Raw genomic sequence first — 20,014 nt, 5'->3', positions numbered from 1 at the left:
AATTTGGAAATTGGATCCAGAATTGGCTTAGTGGCAGGAGGCAGAGGGTGATGGTCAAGGGTTGATTTTGCGATTGGAAGCTTGTGACCAGTGGTGTGCCGCAGGGATCAGTACTGGGACCCTTGCTGTTTGTAGTATACATTAATGATATAGGTGTGAATATAGGAGGTATGATCACTAAATTTGCAGATGACACGAAAATTAGGGTGTCTTAAATAGTGAGGAGGAAAGCCTTAAATTACAGGATGATATAGATGGGCAGAGCAGTGGCAAATGGAATTTAATCCTGAAGTGTGAGGTGATGCTTTTTGTGAGGATTAACAAGGCAAGGGAATATACAATGGGTGGTAGGACCCTAGGAAGTACAGAGGGTCAGAGGGACCTTGGTGTATTTGTCCATAGATCACTGAAGGCAGCAGCAGAGGTAGGAGGTGGTTAGGAAGATCTATGGGATACCTGCCTTTATTAGACGAAGCATAGAATATAAGAGCAGGGAGGTTATGATGGAGCTGTATAACATGCTAGTTAGGCCACAGCTGGAGTACTGTGTACAGTTCTGGTCGCCACACTTCGGAAGGATGTGATTGCACTGGAGAGGGTGCAGAGGAGATTCACCAGGATGTTGCCTGGGCTGGAGCATTTCGGCTATGAAGAGAAACTGGGTAGGCGAGGGTTGTTTTCCTTAGAGCAGAGAAGGCTGAGGGGGAACCTGATTGAGGTATACAAAATTATGAGGGGCGGAGATGGGAAGAAACTCTTTCCCTTAGCGGAGGTTTCAGTAACCAGGGGGCATAGACTTGAGGTAAGGGGCAGGAGGTTTAGAGGAGATTTGCGGAAACCTTTTTTTCACCCAGAGTGTGGTTGGAATCTGGAACGCACTGCCTGAAGGGGTGGTAGAGGCAGGAACCCTCACAACATTTAAGAAATATTTAGATGAGCACTTGAACCGCCATAGCATACAAGGCTATGGACCAAGTGCTGGAAAATGGGATTAGAATAGATAGGTGCTTGATGGCCGGCACGGACGCGATGGGCTTAAGGGCCTGTATCTGTGCCATATAACTCTGACACTGAGAAGAGAACAGGCCTCTGTAATGCTTAATGTGGTCCAACCAGATCTGACGAATGGCTAAACAGTCATAAGTTTGGCATTTTTGATGTTTATAGGACTTGGATGGAAATCAACTTGACTCCTGGTTCCGGTGGTGCAGATATTTGTGGTCCTGCAAGATAGATGCCTCAATAAAAATTGCTGTACAATGGATTAGCCTGGAAGTAGCGAGATAATGGTTATTGTCTTGAAGCTTTAGTGTTATGACAAAATTCTGACTGGTTGACTGGAAACAGGTGTTTCCTTCAATCCTTAAAGGTTTGGACACAGTGGAATGCTACTAGGCAAATAAACTAATATTTGAACTTAAATGCTCAGAGAATGCCATTTAGCTCTACGAGTATGAATTGAGGATGATCAAATAAGGAGTATTAATTATACCTCTGAATGAAGTTCAACCTCCCTGTAAAGTTTTCTTCCTCTAGTGGCTCCAACTTAAGTTTTTAAATATCTGTGTCTTTTATCTGCATGATCTTTTCATGGTGTTGCTGCCCTCTCGAGAAGGAAATTGTGATTACACGACGAGGCCGATCCTGTGGATTGGTGATTACAATTTGGCTGCTTAAAAGAGAGTGTCTTGTGATTGAGTTGCTGCAGTGTCCATTCATTTCCGATTAGAAGTTGAAGTATATTCAAATAATACCTTGTTTTAAAGAAAATGTGGATGTAAAAAGAAAAATACTATTCTATTACAGTGCATTCTTCATAGAGTTTTATAGCACAGAAACAGGCCCTTCGGCCCAATGTGCCTGTGCTGACCATCAAGCACCAGTCCAATCTAATCCCATTTTCCTGCACTTGGCCTGTCGCCTTGTATGCTATGGAGTTTCAAGTGCTCATCTAAATACTACTTAAACGTTGAGGGTTCCTGCCTCTACCACCCCTTCAGGCAGTGTGTTCCAGATTCCAATCACACTCTGGGTGAAAAAAATGTTTCATCAAATCCCCTCTAAACCTCCTGCCCCTTCCCTTAAATCTATGCTACCTGTTTATTGACCCCTTCGCTAAGGGAAAAAGTTTCTTCCTGTTTGACCTATCAATGCCCTTCATAATTTTGTATACCTCAATCAGGTGCCCCCTCAGCCTTCTCCGCTCCAAGGTAAACAACCCCAGACTATCTAGTCTCTCTTCATAACTGAAATGCTCCAGCCCAGGCAACATCCTGGTGAATCTCCTCTACACCCTCTCCTGTAGTGTAGTGACCAGAACTGTACACAGTACTCCAGCTATGGCCTAACAAGCATTTTATACAGCAGTAACATAACCTCCCTGCTCTTATATTCTATGCCTCGGCTAATAAAGGCAAGTATCCTGTATGCTTTCCTAACCACCTGATGCTGCTCCCTTCAGTGATCTGTGGGCAAGTACCCCCAAGGTCCTTCTGACCCTCTATTCCCTCAGGTCCTACCATCCATTGTATATTCCTTTTCCTTGTTAGTCCTCCCAAAGTGCATCACCTCACACTTCTCAGGATTAAATTCCATTTGCCACTGCTCTGCCCACTTTACCAGCCCAACTATATCGTCCAGTAATCTAAGGCTTTCCTCCTCACTATTTATGACACCACCAATTTTCGTGCCATCTGCGGACTTAAACTGATCATACTTCCTATATTCATGTCTAAATCATTAATGTACATTACAAACAGCAAGGGTCCCAGCACCGATCCCTGCAGTACCCCACTGCTCACAGGCCTCCATTTGCAAAAACAACCCTTGACCATCACCCTCTGCCTCCTGCCACTAAGCCAATTTTGGATCCAATTTGCCAAATTTACCCTGGATCCCATGGTCTCTTACCACCTTAACCAATCTCTCATGCGGGACCTTATCAAAGCATTCCTGAAGTCCATGTAGACTACATCAACTGCTTTACCCTCATCTACACATCTAGTTACCTCCTCGAAAAATTCAATCAAATTTGTTAGACATGATCTTCCCCCGACACAGCCATGCTGACTATCCCTGATTAATCCCTGCCTCTCCAAGTGGAGATTAATCCTGTGTCTCAGAATTTTTTCCAATTATTTCCCGATCACTGACGTTAAACCCACCGGCCTGTAATTACCTGGTTTATATCTGCTACCCTTCTTGAATAAAGGTACCACATTTGCTGTCATCCAGTCCTCTGGTACCTCTCCTGTGGCTAGAGAGGATTTGAAAACTTGTGTCAGAGCCCCTGCTATCTCCTCCCTTGCCTCACCTAGCAGCCTGGGACACATCTCATCTGAGCCTGGGGATTTATCCACCTCTAAGACTGCTAATACAGCTAATACTTCCTCCTTTTCAATGCTACTTTGGTCAAGTATATCACAATCCCCTTCCCTGATCACTACACCTACATCGTCCCTCTCCATAGTGAGCACAGATGAAAAGTAACCGTTCAAAACCTCACCTATGTCCTCCGGCTCCACACACACATTGCCTCTTTGATCCCTAATGAGCCCCACTTTTTCCCTGGTTATCATCTTGCCCTTAACATACTTGTAAAACGCCTTGGGATTTTCCTTTATCTTGTCTGTCAGTGATTTTTCATGCCCCTTCTTCGCTCTCCTAAATACTTTAAGTACCCCCTCTACAGTTTCTAAACTCCTGTAGGGCCTCCGCTGTTTTCAGCGCTCTGAGCCTGCCTTAAACCTCTTTTTTTTCCTTATCCAATCATCGATATCCCTTGACATCCAGGATCCCCTGGACTTGTTGGTCCTACTCTTCAGATTTACGGGAATATGTTGGACCTGAACTCTCACTATTTCCTTTCTGAATGGCTCACACTGGTCTGATGTTGACTTTCCTATAAGAAGCTGCTCCCAGTCCACTTTGGCCAGATCCTGTTTTATTATAATAAAATCTCCTTCCACCAATTCAGTACTTTTATTTCCAGTCCTTCTATGTCCATTTCCGTAACTAACTTAAATCTTAGTTATGGTTGCCATCCCTGAAATGCTCCCCCACTGCCACTTCTACCACTTGTCTGGCTTCATTCCCTAGGATTAAGTCCAGTACCGCTTCTTCTCTTGTAGGACTCTTTACGTGCTGGCTCAAAAAGCTCTCCTGAATGCACTTGAAGCATTCCGCCCCTTTATGCCTTTTGCACAGATACTATCCCCTACTATTATTACTCTATTATTTTTGCACCTCTGAGATTTGCCTACATATCTGCTCCTCTATCTCTCCCTGGTTGTTTGGAGGCCTGTAGTACACTCCCAGCCAAGTGATTGCCCCCTTGTTTTTAAATTCTACCCATATGGCCTCATTATTTTTTATTTATTTGTTTAGAGATACAGCACTGAAACAGGCCCTTCGGCCCACCGAGTCTGTGCCGACCAAAAACCACCCGTTTATACTAATCCTACATTAACCCCATATTCTCTACCACATCCCCACCATTCTCCTACCACCTACCTACACTAGGGGCAATTTACAATGGCCAATTTACCTATCAACCTGTAAGTCTTTGGAGGTGGGAGGAAACCGGAGCACCTGGCGGAAACCCACACAGACGCAGGGAGAACTTGCAAACTCCGCACAGGCAGTACCCAGAATTGAACCCGGGTCGCTGGAGCTGTGAGGCTGTGGTGCTAACCACTGCGCCACTGTGCCGCCCATAAAGGAACCTTCTAAGATATCATCCCTCCTTACTACAGTAATTGACTCTTTAATCAACAGTGCAATGCCACCTCCTCTTTTACCCCCTCCCCTATCACATCTGAAGATTCTATACCCTGGGGTATTGAGCTGCCTGTCCTGCCCTTGCCTCAACCATGTATCAGTGATAGCGATAATATCATATTGCCATGTGTTAATCAATGCCCTCAATTTATCTGCCTTACTAGTAAGACTCCTTGCATTAAAATGGATACAATCCAGCTTTGCATTATTTGCTTGAGCCTTAAACAGGTCTACATTTACTCCGTCCTCCAGACTGACTTAGCTTCTGTTCTATATTTGATTGTACATCACCCTCTACTGTACTTCCACTCTGTATCCCATTCCCCTGCCAAAGTAGTTTAACCCCACCCCCTTCCTCCCCCCCCCCCCACCCCCGACCAGCAAACTTCCCAGCAAGGATGTTTGTTCTGTTCCGATTCAAGTGCAACCTGTCCAACTTATACAGATCCTACCTTCGCCAGAAACAGGCCCAGTGATCCAGGAAACTAAAGCCCTCCTTCCTGCACCATCTCTTCAGCCATGCATTTATCTGCTCTAATCTCCTATTCCTATACTCACTAGCCCATGGCACCAGAAGAAACCCAGAGGTTACAACCTTTTGAGGTAGAGGCCTGCTATCCGACCCGAACCCGATGGGACCCGACGACCTGTTCGGGTTGGGCCGGGCCCATCTTCCGGGGCCGGCTTTCGGGCTCGGGGCGGGCCGGGCCAGACGCACAGGGTAAGTCCTCTGCTGGTAAGTATTAAAAAATTTTTTTTTTTACCTGAGCTGGGAGTCAGGGCTGAAACTGAGTCTGCACAGTGAGCGTGTGATGTCACTATGACATTTTGCGCATGCGCTGCAGCTTCTTGCAGGTTCGATGTCAGGAAGGTAAGTAAAGGGATGGTCGGGCCGGGTAGTGACGGGTTCGGGGTCGGGTCAGGCTCGGGGCAAAATCAGAGGGACTCTGGCCCGCTGTGGTTTGGTCGGGTTCCTTTTCCCGACCTAAAGCAGGCCTCTACTTTGAGATCCTACTTTTTAATCTGCGACCCAGCTCCCTAAATTCTTTTTGCAGGGCTTCATCCCTCTTTCTACTTGTGTCATTGATACCAATGTGGACCACGACCTCCAGCTGTGCACCCTCACCCTCCAGAATATTCTGTAACCGCTTGCTGATATCCATGACCCTTGCACCAGGCAACATACCATCCTGGAATCATGTCTGCGACCATAGAAATGCCTATCTGTTCCTCTAACTATAGAATCCCCTACCACTATTGCCCTCTTGTCCCTTTTTCTCCATCCCAGCACAACTGAGTCACCCATGATATTCTGATTATGACTTTCGGGGCATTCTCCAGAGGAACCCCCTTTCCTAATGGTACCCAGAACTGAATATCAGTTAGAAAGTGGGATGTCCTCTGAGCACTCCAGTGCTACCTGCCCTGATGACTTTGTCCATCCGGCAGCCACCCAGTACCCCCCCCAACTGTGCTTGCCTACGCATTGGCTTGACTATCTCCTGAAACGTGCCATCCACGTAGTCCTCCACTTCGCGGATGCGCCACAATGACTCCAGCCACTGCTCGAGCTCTGAAAACCGAAGCTCAAGCTTCTGCAACCGGAGACACTTTCTGCAGACGTGTTTGCCAAGGTCACATGGCATGTTCGCAACTTCCCACATTGCACAGGAGGTGCATTCCGCTTGACCAAGCTGTCCTGCCATTACTTAACTTTACAATGAAAACTAGCTAGTGTAATAATGGCTTAATGTATCATTCATTCAGAGATGTGTATCTTTTGAATTGATATGGACTGTGTACCTTTGGCTAAAGTTCCTTTGAGTGCTAATTTTAGGGAAAATGTTGCTAACCTTTTTGCTAAAATTGCAAATAGCTATATATTTATATACAAATACAAAAATATAGCTATTTGCAGTTTTAGTAAAAATGTTAGCAACATTTTCCTTAAAATTAGCACTCAAAGGAACTTTAGCCAAAGGTACACAGTCCATACCAATTCAAAAGATACACATCTCTGAATGAATACTACCTCCAGAAACGTGCCATCCACGTAGTCCGCCACCTCGCGGATGCGCTACAATGACTCCAACTTGCACATGTATACCTCCAAGAAGTTGTTAATTAGGTGTAGGGCCTATATTTTTTTTTTTACAGATCATGAACTGTAGAATATCTAAGCCATATACAGCTGGTAAGCTTTTAAAATGCTTTTTCCAATAATAGTATAGTGATGTCTAATCTATTTGCAGTCCTAGAATTTCCTCTGTGTTGGAATTAGAAAAGTAGACTTTGTCTACTTGGGCAGATCAGATGCTTCTTTCAAAAATGCACAAACTTGCTGCATGAAGAAAAAGTGAACTGTCTGACAAAGGAAACATTCATTGTTTTCGCCATGTGAAATTTAAGGAATTATTATTTGTTAGTTCAGCATGAGATGCTTCCACTATCTTATTCTTAAGATGAAAATATTAACAAGGAGCAGTACATGAATGAGTAAATTTCAAGTACTTTCCAAAAACAACCCAGGAGGCTGTGGAACCTCAATTAATGAGCATGTTCAAGACAAATCGAGAGGTAGCTAGACACTAATGACATCAAGGGATATGGGGATAATGCAGGAAAGTGGTGTTGAGGTCGATGATCAGCGTTGATCTAATTGAATGGTAGAGCAGGCTCAATGGGCTGAATGGCCTACTCCTATCCCAGGTTTAAGGGTGACATACTTAGTTTTGGCAGTTTAAATACTGTTTCATAGAGAAAAGGCCTGCTCATATCATACATCAACTGAATCTGCCAGTCACCTCAGAATGCACTCAGCTGGATGGAGTTCAGCACAGACTGAAAATTTCAGATCGTACCAGGGCTCAAATTCAAAAGCACCACTTCTATTGAGACTTGACACTTATTCACATTATGTTCCATCTGCCATGTTCTTGTCCATTCACTTAACCTGTCCAAGTCCCCTTAAACCTCCTGTATCCTCCTCATAACTTAGATTCCCACCTAGTTTTGTGTCATCAGCAAATTTGGAAATATTGCATTTGTTTCCCACATCCAAATAATTTATATAGATTGTGAACAGCTGTGGCCCGAGCACTGATCTTTGCGGTACCCCACTAGTAACAGCCTGCCATCTTGAGAATGACCTGTTTGTTCCTGCTCTGTTTTCTGTCTTTTAACCAATTCTCAATCCATAGCAGTATATCATCCCCAATCCCATGTGCTCTCATTTTGTTCACTAACCTCCTGTGTGGTACCTTATTAAAAGCCTTCCGAAAATCGAAATACACCACATCCACTGGTTCTCCTTTATCTATGCTGCAACTAACATCCTCAAAAAACTCCAAATAAATCCATGTTGACTCTACCAAATCGTATTCTTTTCTCAGCCCATTCGTTATAATAGATTCTAACATTTTCCCTACTACTGACGTCAAACTAACAAGTCTGTAGTTCCCCGTTTTCTCTCTGCCTCCTTTCTTAAATAGATTAGATTAGATTAGAGATACAACACTGAAACAGGCCCTTCGGCCCACCGAGTCTGTGCCAAACATCAACCACCCATTTATACTAATCCTACACTAATCCCATATTCCTACCAAACATCCCCACCTGTCCCTATATTTCCCTACCACCTACCTATACTAGTGACAATTTATAATGGCCAATTTACCTATCAACCTGCAAGTCTTTTGGCTTGTGGGAGGAAACCGGAGCACCCGGAGAAAACCCACGCAGACACAGGGAGAACTTGCAAACTCCACACAGGCAAATAGTGGGGTTACATTTGCTACTTTCCAGACTGCAGGAACCTTTCCAGAATCTATAGCATTTTGAAAGATAGCCACCAATGCATCCACTATCTCTACCGCCACCTCCTCCTATACTTTGTGATGTAGCTCATCTGATCCAGGGGATTTATCGGGCTTCAAACCAGTTAATTTTTTAATACTACCTCTTTATTAATAATTTCTTCCAGTTCCTCATTTTCACAAGTCACTTGGTTCCCTCGTATTTCTGGGAGATTTTCTGTATCTTCCTCCATGAAGCCAGACACAAGTAATTATTTAGTTTCTCTGCCATTTCCCTATTTTCATTATAAATTCTCTTGCCTCTGCTGTAATGGACCCATATTTGTCATCGTTAATCTTTTCCTTTTCACATACCTAAAGAAGCTTTTACAATCGGCCCTTGTTTCTCGCTAGCTCGCATTCATATTCTCTTTTCCCTTTATCAGTTTTTTTTGGTCATCCTTTGCTGGGTTCTAAATTGCTCCCAATCCTTGGGCTTTCCACTTTTTCTGGCAACCTTGTAAACCACTTCCTTAGATCTAATGCATTCTTTAACTTTTGTTAGCCATGGTTGATTCATCTTTCCTGTTGGGTTTTTATGTCTTGGAATGTATATTTGTTGTAGACCGTGTAATACTACTTTAAATACTAGCCATTGCCTGTCTACTGTCAAATCTTTGTATATTTTCTCAATCATAGACAACTTGTCCCTCATACCTTCATAGTTTCCTTTGTTCAGATTTAAGATCCTAGTTTGAGTGAACTATATCCCTTGCAAACTTAATATAAAATTCTTTCATATTATGGTCACTATTTCCCAAAGGCTCCTTTACATCAAGGTTATTAATTAGCATTTTCTCATTACATAATCTGAAGAAAGTCCAATCCCTAGTTGGTTTTTCAACGTACTGTTTCAGAAACCCATCTCATACACACTTCATGAATTCATCCTCCACAGCATTAGTGCTCATTTGGTTTACCCAGTCTATATATAAATTTAAATAGCCCATTATTACTGTATTACACGTTACTTGCAGCTCTAATTTTCTGATTTTATACCGTGCCCAACATTACCACTACTGTTCAGTGCCTATAAGCAACTCCCACCAATGTTTGCTGCCCCTTGCTGTTTCATAGCTCCACCCAAATTGATTCTACAGTTTGATGCTTCGATCTTTGATCCTCTCACTGATGTACCGATCTCGTCCCTTACTAAGAGTGCTATCCTGCCACCTTTTTCCTTTTTTACCTGAGCTTCCTAAATTACTATTATCCCTGAATATTTAGTTCCCAGTCTTGGTCACCCTGTAACCTGGCAATTAAATCATACCCATTTGCCTCTATTTGTGCCTTCAAATCATCTACCTTATTGCGAATGCTGCATGCATTCATATAGAGTGCCCTTAACTTTGTCTTTTTAACATTATTCACGTTCTGATCCTATTTGATTCTTGCCTTCGCTTTGTCTGTCTTCTGATTTTGCTTACTATTTTTATACTTGCTGTTTCCAATTTTGCTTCCCTCCAATCTTCCCTTCTTGCCACACTCAGATTATCAGTTCCCTTATTGCTACCTTGCTCTGTTGCCTTCTCCTCTCTTTCTAAATTATCACATCTTCCCTCACTTGATCTGCCACCCCCACTATTTAGTTTAAAGCCCTCTCTGCCACTCTAGTTATGACTCGTCAGAGCACTGGTCCCAGCACGGTTCAGGTGAAGATTGTCCCAACATTACAACTCACTTTCCCCAGCACTGGCGCCAGTGCCCCATGAATCGAAACCCATTTCTCCCACATCAATCTTTGAGTCCCACATTTAACTGTAATCTTATTTACCCTACTCCAATTTGCTCGTGGCTCAGGTAATAATCCAGAGATTATTATCTTTGAGGTTCTGCTTTTTAACTTCGCCCCTAGCTGTGCATACTCTGTATGTAGAACCTCTTTCCTAGTCCTTTCTATGTCATTGGTACCCATGTGGACCAGACAACTGGATCCTCCCCCTCCCGCTGCAAGTTCCTCTCCAGCCCTGAGCAGATGTCCCGCACCGGGCAGGCAACACCGCTTTCTGGACTCTTGCTCTTGGCTGTAGCGGACTGTCTCTAATCCTCTGACTATACTGACCCCTACTACCAGTACGTTCCTGTTTACTCCCCTCACTTGAATGGCTTCCTGTACCATGGTCAGTTCGCTCATCCACCCTGCAACCCTCACTCTCACCCATGCAAGCTGAATGAACCTCAGACCTGTTGGAAAATTGCAAGGGCTGAGGCTTTTCCACTTCTCCTTTCTCAATTTTCCCCTTACCTGCTTCACTCGCAGTCACATCCTGACCACTGACCAAATCAGAAGACTCTATCCTATGGGGTGTGACTGCCTTCTGGACCAGTGTCCAGGTGACCCCGCCCACCGCAGCCCCGGATGCATGGCAGTGCCTGTAGCTTGGCGTCTAGCTCATCACCCCTGAGCCGAAGCTCTGTGAGCTGTAGACACTTACTGCAGATGTGGTTGCTGTGGATTAGGCTGGTGACCACGCACTCCCACATACTGCAGCTGCAACACATCACCTGCCCTGCCATCCTGATTGTATTTTAAATAACTAATTAATTATTTACTTTTTAATTAATGCCTCTCCTCACCAGCACTTACTGTACTAATTCAACCCTGGTAATGCAATAAATCCTAGTACTTGAGGGAGAAGGATTTTCTTTGATTTTAAAAGAAAATGGCTTCATTTTTCAGCTAATTTTCTATTGACCGTTGCATAAACAGCAAAAGATAAATTTCCATGGCATAATGTGGAAAATTTCAGTGTATTTTAGATGTCCAAGGAGGAACTTTTAATCTGTGTAATTACCTATAATGGGTGAAAGGTAAGGTTAAAATATGGCTATTACCATGTATGCTGTCAAAAGTGTTAATGATCTTTAGAACTACTTTCATTACCTATTTCAGCAAAGGCTGTTTTAGGTAACATTGGTTGGCAAAACCCAATGACTGAAATAATAAATGTGGGTATGTGGAAAATTAATCTTTCGCCAAATAATGCAGGCAAATGCATATGTGCCCACCGCGATACTTGTGGGCATAGTGGCCCTATTTCCACTCCAGGGCAACCTCTTTGGAGAAAGCCTTTGCCAAGGACTCTATTGGAGAAGATTAGTGGCCAGCAATTGGGGAAAGGGTAGAAAATTGGATTAAAAACAGGAGTGAAGGGCACTTTCTCGACTGTTTGGAAGTGGATAGCAGTGTTTGGAAACTGTTTCTGCTCCCTGTACATGCATGATTTGGTTATAGGGCTAGAGATGTTCATATATGAATTTGTAGGCATAGTAAATGATTCTAAGGATCCAAAGGAGCTGCAAAGTGATATTGATAAGATAGTAAAATGGCCAGAAAAGTGGCAGATGGAATGCAATGTCAGTAAAGGCCCAGCAGTGGTATACTTTGGTACAAAAAATGCAAGTAGTAAGTATACTTCAAGTGGAGGAAAGATTGGTGAGGTGAAAAAGCAGAGAGATTTGAGGATCAGGCTTTGGATGTTAAAGCAGCACCACATGCTGATAAGATCGCACAAAGTTTACTTTTGTACTGCATTTTACGCCAAGTGCTGTAGAATACAGATTTTTTTTTTTAACTGTTCTACATCTAGTGATGCTCAGTTCCGTCATTTGTTTTAAAAAAAAAAACTGGTGCACAATATATGTAATATCTCCACTGTAACGCCTTCATCCTCCAGAATTAGATTTCCCTCTTCAGCCCCAAGCAGTCCTGTAGTCTGCAACTGCTCTCCTCCCTTACTTTCTATAAGTACATGAAAGTTCTTGATGTTTCCTCCTCTTCTTTACTCGCCTTTTGTAATTCTCATTGCTTTTTTTGCCTCCCCACTATACTTTCTGTATTCTTGATTTTCTTTTGTCTTGGTAACCACAACTTTACAGAACTTTATCTTTTGTGCCCCATTTTCACTTCGAGACTTGTACTTAATTTTGTAACTATCTTGCATATTTCAAGATCTTCCACACTCTGTCATCCTGTTAAATGTTGTTCTTGGTTAATTTGGGCTGAGCCTGCCCTATTACACTGTCTTTTGACTCTTCATTATCCTTTTATATTTTTATGTTGAACGTTGTGGTTGCTGTTTCCTATTCATGTTATTTGCCCCACTTCACTTCCTGGAACTAAATTGCGCAGTACTGCTTGTTGGCCGCGAAACATACTGTACTTTGCGTGCATTCTGAAATGCATACTCCACTTTAACCACATGTATTACATTTTTGCTAATCTATTTTGGAATGGGAAAGATTGCCCATTATTCTGTTGTACTTACACATATGAGTGATCAGATCTGCCCCTCCATCTCAACCCCACTAGTGGCCTGTAATGCGCGCACAATTGTACTGTTTCACTTTCTATTCTTTAACTCTGTCCTTACAGATTTTATCATAAAACAGCCCCAGAGCAGTTAATGCTGTGATACAATTCTTTATTAATATTGCCATCCACCAATTTTATACCATCTCCTATCTCCCCTGAAAATGTTATAACATTAAATATTTTGGTTCGCATTTCTGTTATATCTGCATTATAGCATTGTATCCTATGCTTGTGTATTTATCAATGCTTCTCACTCTCCAATATTTCTGATGCTTTGTGTATTTACATATGTGCGACTTGATCCTGACACTCATTATTTGAGGAATTGACCCTTATTTTAACAATTGTTTACACTTTCAGTTTTTGATACCTTAGGAGCAGGAGTAGACCATTTAGCTCCTTGAGCCTGTTCACTCATTGAATAAGATCATGGCTGATCTGTGATCTAACTCTATATAGCTGCTTTTACTCCCTATCACTTAATGTCTTTGGTGAACAGAAATCTATAAATCTCAGACTTAAAATTAACAATTGACCCAGTATCAACTGCTGTTTGTGGAATTGAGTTCCAAACTTTTATCAACCTTTCGAGCGTAGAAATGTTTCCTTCATAAGCCCTGTGCCCTTTTCTACAATGGTGTTTTTTTCTCTTCCTTTAGTATTTTTCTTGGCTAAACCTTCTGCATCTATTCTACCAGCTTATTAGTATTACTTTGCTTAAGTCGCAATACTATACTTTTCCTACCCTAACTGTCTGAGTTTAAATCATCCCCCACTGCACTGATGTAAGAAACTGGGCTCAGAATCTAAATTTTGTTGTAAGGTTTCCTAGGCAACAGCAGGAGAGAGAGGAGGTCACATGTTGTATTGTAACTTTTGACTGTGTGTAAAGACTGACTATAACTAGTTTGAACTGGAGACCAGCGAAGCGTGCTCTACACTGAAGGAAGGATCCCTCTTTCTCAGCAGAAAAATCTACATTTATCTTTAGGCTCTATTCCCTAAGAAGAGAAAAACCCCAGAAAAGAACATTTGTATGGTTGGAGATAGAAAATTCCCTTTTTACTTCCAAACTCTAAGAAGTTTTTGCTTCAGGATCGACTCTCTGTTGCCTGTTTGTGTTTTCTGGAATTCTCAGCAAAGTTTCTACTGACAGACTGCAGTTTAAAAATCCAAATAGACTTGTTGCTATACTCATTGCAAGAATTTGTGGCGCCTGCTGCAACTGTAGTGCTTTGAAGCCTATTTGCTATCGACTGTAAAATTTGCCTGGAGACTGAGTGGTATCTGACTGGCTCTGGGACACCTCACCAAACCGGGAGCATAACCCACAAAGACTTACAACCTAGTTATTTATTTATTCCTAAGAACCAATTAACCATTGGTTTTTGAATGTATGTGTGTGTGCGCATTACGGTTAAGAGAAATAAGTTATAAAGTCTTTTAGACATAGGTTTATCACAATAGTGTTTAAGATTTAGTTTATTCATAGTTAATTTGATATTGTTTAAAGATATCTGGTTTGGTCTGTTTATTTCTTGAGGGAGTGCGGGGGGGGGGGGTTAATAAAGTGTTTAATTTGGCTAATTTCCGGTAGGTGGGCAAAGTTAATAACATGCTATGACCTGTGGAGTAATGGGACTGAAGTGACAGTGCATTACTCCTGCCTCGGTCGTAACAATTGTCCTAGCCATATCGATGAGCAATATCACTTGCCTTCATTTATTTAACTAGGTTAAGGAGAATACGGTGTAAGGAAAGTGATTGATTAAAATTCTCTCAATATTTTGTGTACATTGTCAAAATGTTTTATTTTGTGGAGCACGTTATAAGCAAATCTCTAAATAGTTCATGGGATGGTCTTCCAAATACAGACTGTAGCCGCAGATGTATTATCTTGACATTTCTCTGCTTTGTCCCAGTGAGTTGTTTCATTAAGGTGTTTAATTGGCATAGCATACCCCACTGACTTTGCAACCTCCGTATAAATTGATCCTTCCTGCAGGCTGTTGATGTTTTCAGTGTGTTTAACAGGCATCATCTGGTCACCTTCCCTGCTTTCAGTTACAAATTTCGATGTATTTATGGAATGGAATGCAAGGGGATAAATATTTGATTATAGTCCAACATGGTTCACTGAAAGTTAATTAACTGAATATGTAGAAATTAGAACAGTTTTATCAATAGGTTCTTATTATACATCTTCCAGATACAAAAAAAAACTGGTGCTCCAAATCTGGATGGCATCAATATGTTAATAATCATCAAATTGTAATGCTGTTTGTTGAATTTCATACATTTCAGATAAGATGTTCGGATTTTAATCTTTGTAAATTAATGAAGTGATTAAATTTATGGCTTAACTAGTTAAACCAATTAAAATTACAATCTGGATAAGTATAGTAGTAAGTGAATTCATAAGAATATTAGCATAGAGCAGATCTAGAGGCATTAATTAAAAGTAATAGTTTAAGCAAGGTACTAACTAGATTCTAAAAGAGGGGATATAGATTTTTTTTTAGATCATGGATGGGCAGCTGAGACGTGTTGCTTGCAATTACTACACCATGTTGGAACTTCAGGACACCATGTGTTTTGGGGAACCACGTGTGTCAGAAGTGCCTCCATTTACTCGAGCTCTGGATTTCCAAGCTTCAGGGCCAGCTGGAGTCACTACGTAGCATCATGAAGAATCAGTTTCCTGGATCATACTTTCCAGGAGGTGGTCACCCCACAGGCAGGGAGAATTCAGGATAGTAGATGGGTGGATATCTGGAAGGGTAGAAAGAGACAGGAGGTGCAGGAGTCTTTGGGGTATGTGCCACTTTCAAATGGGTATCCAACTTAGGAGAATGTTGGGAATGACGACACCTTGAAGGAGTGAAGTGCAGACCATGGCACCAGTGGGCAAGGGATTGCACAGGAGGGAACAGCCAAGAGTAGAACTGCAGTCGTTAGAGGAAATTCCATCGTTTGGAGACAGGCATTTCTATAACCATCCTAGTGAGTCCCACATGGTGTGTTGCCTACCTGGTGTCAGGTTAAAGGAAATCAGAGTGCAAAATATTCTACAGGCAGAAGGGAGTGAGCCAGAAGTTGTGGTATATGTCGGTATCAACAACATAGAGCAGGTATTGAGAAGCTACGGTCAGATTTTCAGGAGCTATGGAGGAAGGTTTAACAAGTAGGACCTTGAAGGTCGTAATTTTTGGATTACTGCCAGTGCCACGTGCTAGCAAGAGTAGAAATAGAAAGATGGGGAGGATCAATGCCTGGCTTGAAGCATGGTACAGGGGGGGAGGGCTTCAGTTTCATGGGGCACTGAGACCAGTTCTGGGGCAGGAGGCACCTATTCAAAAGGACAGGTTACGCCTCAGCAGGACTGGGACCAATGTCTGCGTGGTGAGGTTAATGTAGTTGGGGAGGGGTTAAACTAAATTGGCATGGGGGTATGCAAGAACATAATTAAGAGGCAGGCATAGGCCATTTGGTCCCTCGAGCCTGCTCCGCCATTCAATAAGATTGTGGCTGATCTGATGAGCCTTAACTGTACTGCCTGCCCCCCAGCACCGCCCCCCCCCCCCCCCCCCAATAACGCTTGACTTCCTTGTAGATCAAAAATCTGTCCAACTCAACGCTGAATATATTCCATGACCCAGCCTCCACTGTTCTCTGGGGTAAAGAATTCCAAAGATTATCGACCCTCATAGAAGAAATTTCTCCTCATCTCTTGTCTTAAATAGGAGACCCCTTGTTTTGAAACCAGCTAATAGTAGAAACGAGGAATAATGTGCATAAAGGAGTCAAAAGTGTTGGATAGTACTAGAGAAGGAAGTAGTACTATGTTGGAGAGTGTTATGACTGAGGTGGGAGGAGTACACTGTCTTTGCTAGTTCCACTTCTCCATAGATCACAATGTACATTTAAATGTTTGACCGTATCGGTAACTGGGTAATCGTATGCTCCACATTTTATCTTAGAATAAACTACACCAACCAGGTTTCTTTATTAAACAACAAAATTATCAGTTTATCATAAAACAGGGTTGTCCAACATACGGCCTGCGGGCCAGGATCCAGCCCGTCAAAGGTTTCCATCCAACCCGCGGATGTAAACTGTAACCGGGCTGTTCATCCTCACCGGGGCTTTGTAACTGGAGGTGAGAAATTTCCCATCGTCAGACCAGCTTTTGAAAGCATTGCAATGTGAATTTCACAGCTGACAGCTGCTGACATCGCGAACAGCCGTTTCCCAACTTCGGACAGATTCGGGGTTTTTTTTAGAAGGCTGCCGGAAAACCCCCACATCTGTCTGAAGTTGGGGAACGGCTGTTCCCAATGACCGCAACTGACAGCAGTGTTTTTATTAAAAAAAAACTGATCGACTATTTGCTGAGCATTCCCGCTCTCTGCAACTGTCAGAGGGGTGAGGGGAGGGGTGGGTGCGGGGAGACAGAGAGTGGGGGGCGGTCTGGACAGACACAGGGAGGGAGAGGGCGGTCTGGACAGACACAGGGAGGGAGGGGGCGGTCTGGACAGACACGGGGAGGAAACGGGCGGTCTGGACCGAGGGGGGGCAGCGGGGTGTCAGAGGGACAGAGAGAGGGAGGGGGCGGGCTGGACAGATAGGGAGGGGGTGGGCTGGACAGACAGAGAGAGGGAGGGGGCAGTCACTCATGTTCCCTGGTCCGATCCCCGTAGCTCTGCAAGTTTGTTTCTCAGGTGGCCATCCAACTTCCTCTTGAAGTCATTGTCTCCGCTTCCACCACCCTTGTGGGCAATGAGGTCCAGGTCATTACTACCCCTGCATCAATCTGTCCCCCCCAATCCGAGAACTATTTGTTAATGCGAACAGTTTTTCCTTGTCTAACTTATCTAAGCCTGTCAAATCTTGTACACTCCTATTAAATCTCCCCATAATCTCATTTGTTAGGAGAACAAACCCAGCTTTTCCAACCTAACCTTGTAACTAAAATTCTTCATTCTTGGAACCGTTCTGGGAAATCTCCTCTGCATCCTCTCAAGGACCCTCACATCCTTCCTGAAGTGCGATGACCAGAATTGGATGCAGTGCTCCAGTTGGGGCCTAACCAGATCTCTATAAAGGTTCAGCATAACTTCCTTGCTTTTGTACTCAATGCCTCTATTTATGAAGCCCAAGATCTTTAATAACCACTCTCTCTACTTAACACTTACCAAGTGCTTTACTAACCACTCTCTCAATATGTCCTGCCACCTTCAAAGATCAATGCACATGCACCCCCAGAACCCTCTGTTCCTGCACACTCTTTAGAACTCTCTTTAAATCAGCCGGGAAATCACAGATGTGCAAATACTCCTTATTCAAGAAAGGGTGTAAGGACGTTCCTACACCCAACAGGTTGGTCAGTTTAACATCAGTGTTAAAACATAAAGTTTTAGCAACAATAATGGAAAAAAGTCAACAGGCACTTGGAGAGGTTTGAGTTAAGTAAGGAAATCCAGCACAGATTTGTCAAAGGCAGGCCATGCTTAACTAATCTGATTGAATTTTTTGATGAAGGGAAAGCAGTGGATGTTGTCTATATGGATTTTAAGAAAGTGTTGGACAAAGTACCACATAAAAGACTGGTTAACAAAATTGAGGCTAATGAGATAGGAGGGTCAGCTTAGATTTTTTTTTAAATGGCTTAAGGATAGAAAACAAGTCATGGCAAATGTTTTTCAGACTGGAGAATGGCACACAATGGTTTCCCCGAGTGTCACTGTTATGACCACTGATTTTTTGATAGTCATATAAATGACTTGGATATTGGAATACAGAACAAAATTTCAAAACTTGCTGATTATACTTGGAGGCGTGGCAGACAGTGAGGATGATACCAGTCGACTGCAACAGGACTATGCTAGCAGAATGTGCCAAGTGCAGATGGAATGTAATAGAAAGAAGTGTGAAGTGATGCATTTTGGCAAAGGCATACGGAGAAGCAATATAGAATAAATGGCACAATTCTAAAGTGTGTACAAGAACAGAGGACCCTGGATTTTCACATGCATGGATCTTTGAAAGTGGCAGGCCATATTGAGTGGTCAGCAAAGCATATGGGATCTTGGGCTTCATAAATAAAGTTATTGAGTACAAAAGCAGGTAAATTATGCTGAACCTTTTTATAAAGCTCTGGTTAGGCCACAATTAGAGTATTGCAGCATGGTGACCTGGATATGTGAAAATGGAGGGCCTGAGAGAGAATTAAGTTTGCTGTAAAACAGTACAATATACTATTCTCAGTTGTGGGAATAGAATGTGTATTTGATTTGGAAATTGTAGACCTTCTACTTTATATGATTAAAATTGTAAACTTTGAGTTCGAAGGTTTAATTATTTTTTACTGTCTCCTAGGGTGCTTCCACTTCAACTTCAGAAAATTTTGGTCATAGAGCTAAGCGTGCAAGGGTGTCGGGAAAGTTACAAGACCTTCCAGGTAAGTAAATTGTACCATGAAAAAAATGGGGCAAAAATGTAATTATAGATTTGACATAATTTAAAAAGTCTTTTCATGATTCCTTTCATGATTTTATTCCGATCCATTTTATTCCTTTTTTGCCCTTGCCTGAAGTGAGTTTTTATGCAACCAAGCAGTTACTCTCCTCTCTCCTCCCCCTTTACTTTGTGGTGTGCAGAAACTAAAGAAGGAGGAATAAGCATAATAAAACTTTTGTGAATGTATGGCATGGTTCTTGGACATCCAGATTGTGAAGGTCCTTGGCTCAATTGCTGATTTTATTATCTAGCAAATGCATATCCCTGGAGCCAAGCGATGGCCTCCTCATTTGTAGAATTTAAGGTGATTAGTCCACCATTTAGTCTTTAGAGGGGACTCTCCTTGGTAATGTGCAGCATTGTTTGTGTCTCTCCACAAATGCATAAGGGGGTTTGTACTGAAGCCCCAGCAGTGGTGGTTGGCTGCACAGGGTCCCTGGCTTGTCCTGAACCTGTTTAGCAAGGACCTCTCTCACCATGATAGTTCAAAGCCTGCCATTCGACAGATGGGGTTTGTCGCATGGAACTTGTTAGTGATTTCCCGTGT

The 20,014-nt window shown here is 42.7% G+C and overlaps 1 protein-coding gene across 4 annotated transcripts in view; it reads left to right on the top strand.

Annotated features, from left to right (window-relative positions):
- LOC137376523 (F-box only protein 11) overlaps nt 1-20,014 on the top strand; it is a 167,714-nt gene that overhangs the window by 67,945 nt on the left and 79,755 nt on the right. For all 4 annotated transcript variants that reach the window (XM_068045233.1, XM_068045231.1, XM_068045230.1 and 1 more), the window contains one exon: nt 19,327-19,408. In XM_068045233.1, the coding sequence (XP_067901334.1) occupies nt 19,327-19,408 (82 nt within the window). The remainder of the gene's footprint in view (nt 1-19,326; nt 19,409-20,014) is intronic.

Source organism: Heterodontus francisci, chromosome 13 (genome assembly GCF_036365525.1).
Source record: "Heterodontus francisci isolate sHetFra1 chromosome 13, sHetFra1.hap1, whole genome shotgun sequence".
Classification (NCBI taxonomy): domain Eukaryota; kingdom Metazoa; phylum Chordata; class Chondrichthyes; order Heterodontiformes; family Heterodontidae; genus Heterodontus; species Heterodontus francisci.
Note: the sequence above shows the minus strand (reverse complement) of the source record. Positions and strands in the feature narration are given on the sequence as shown.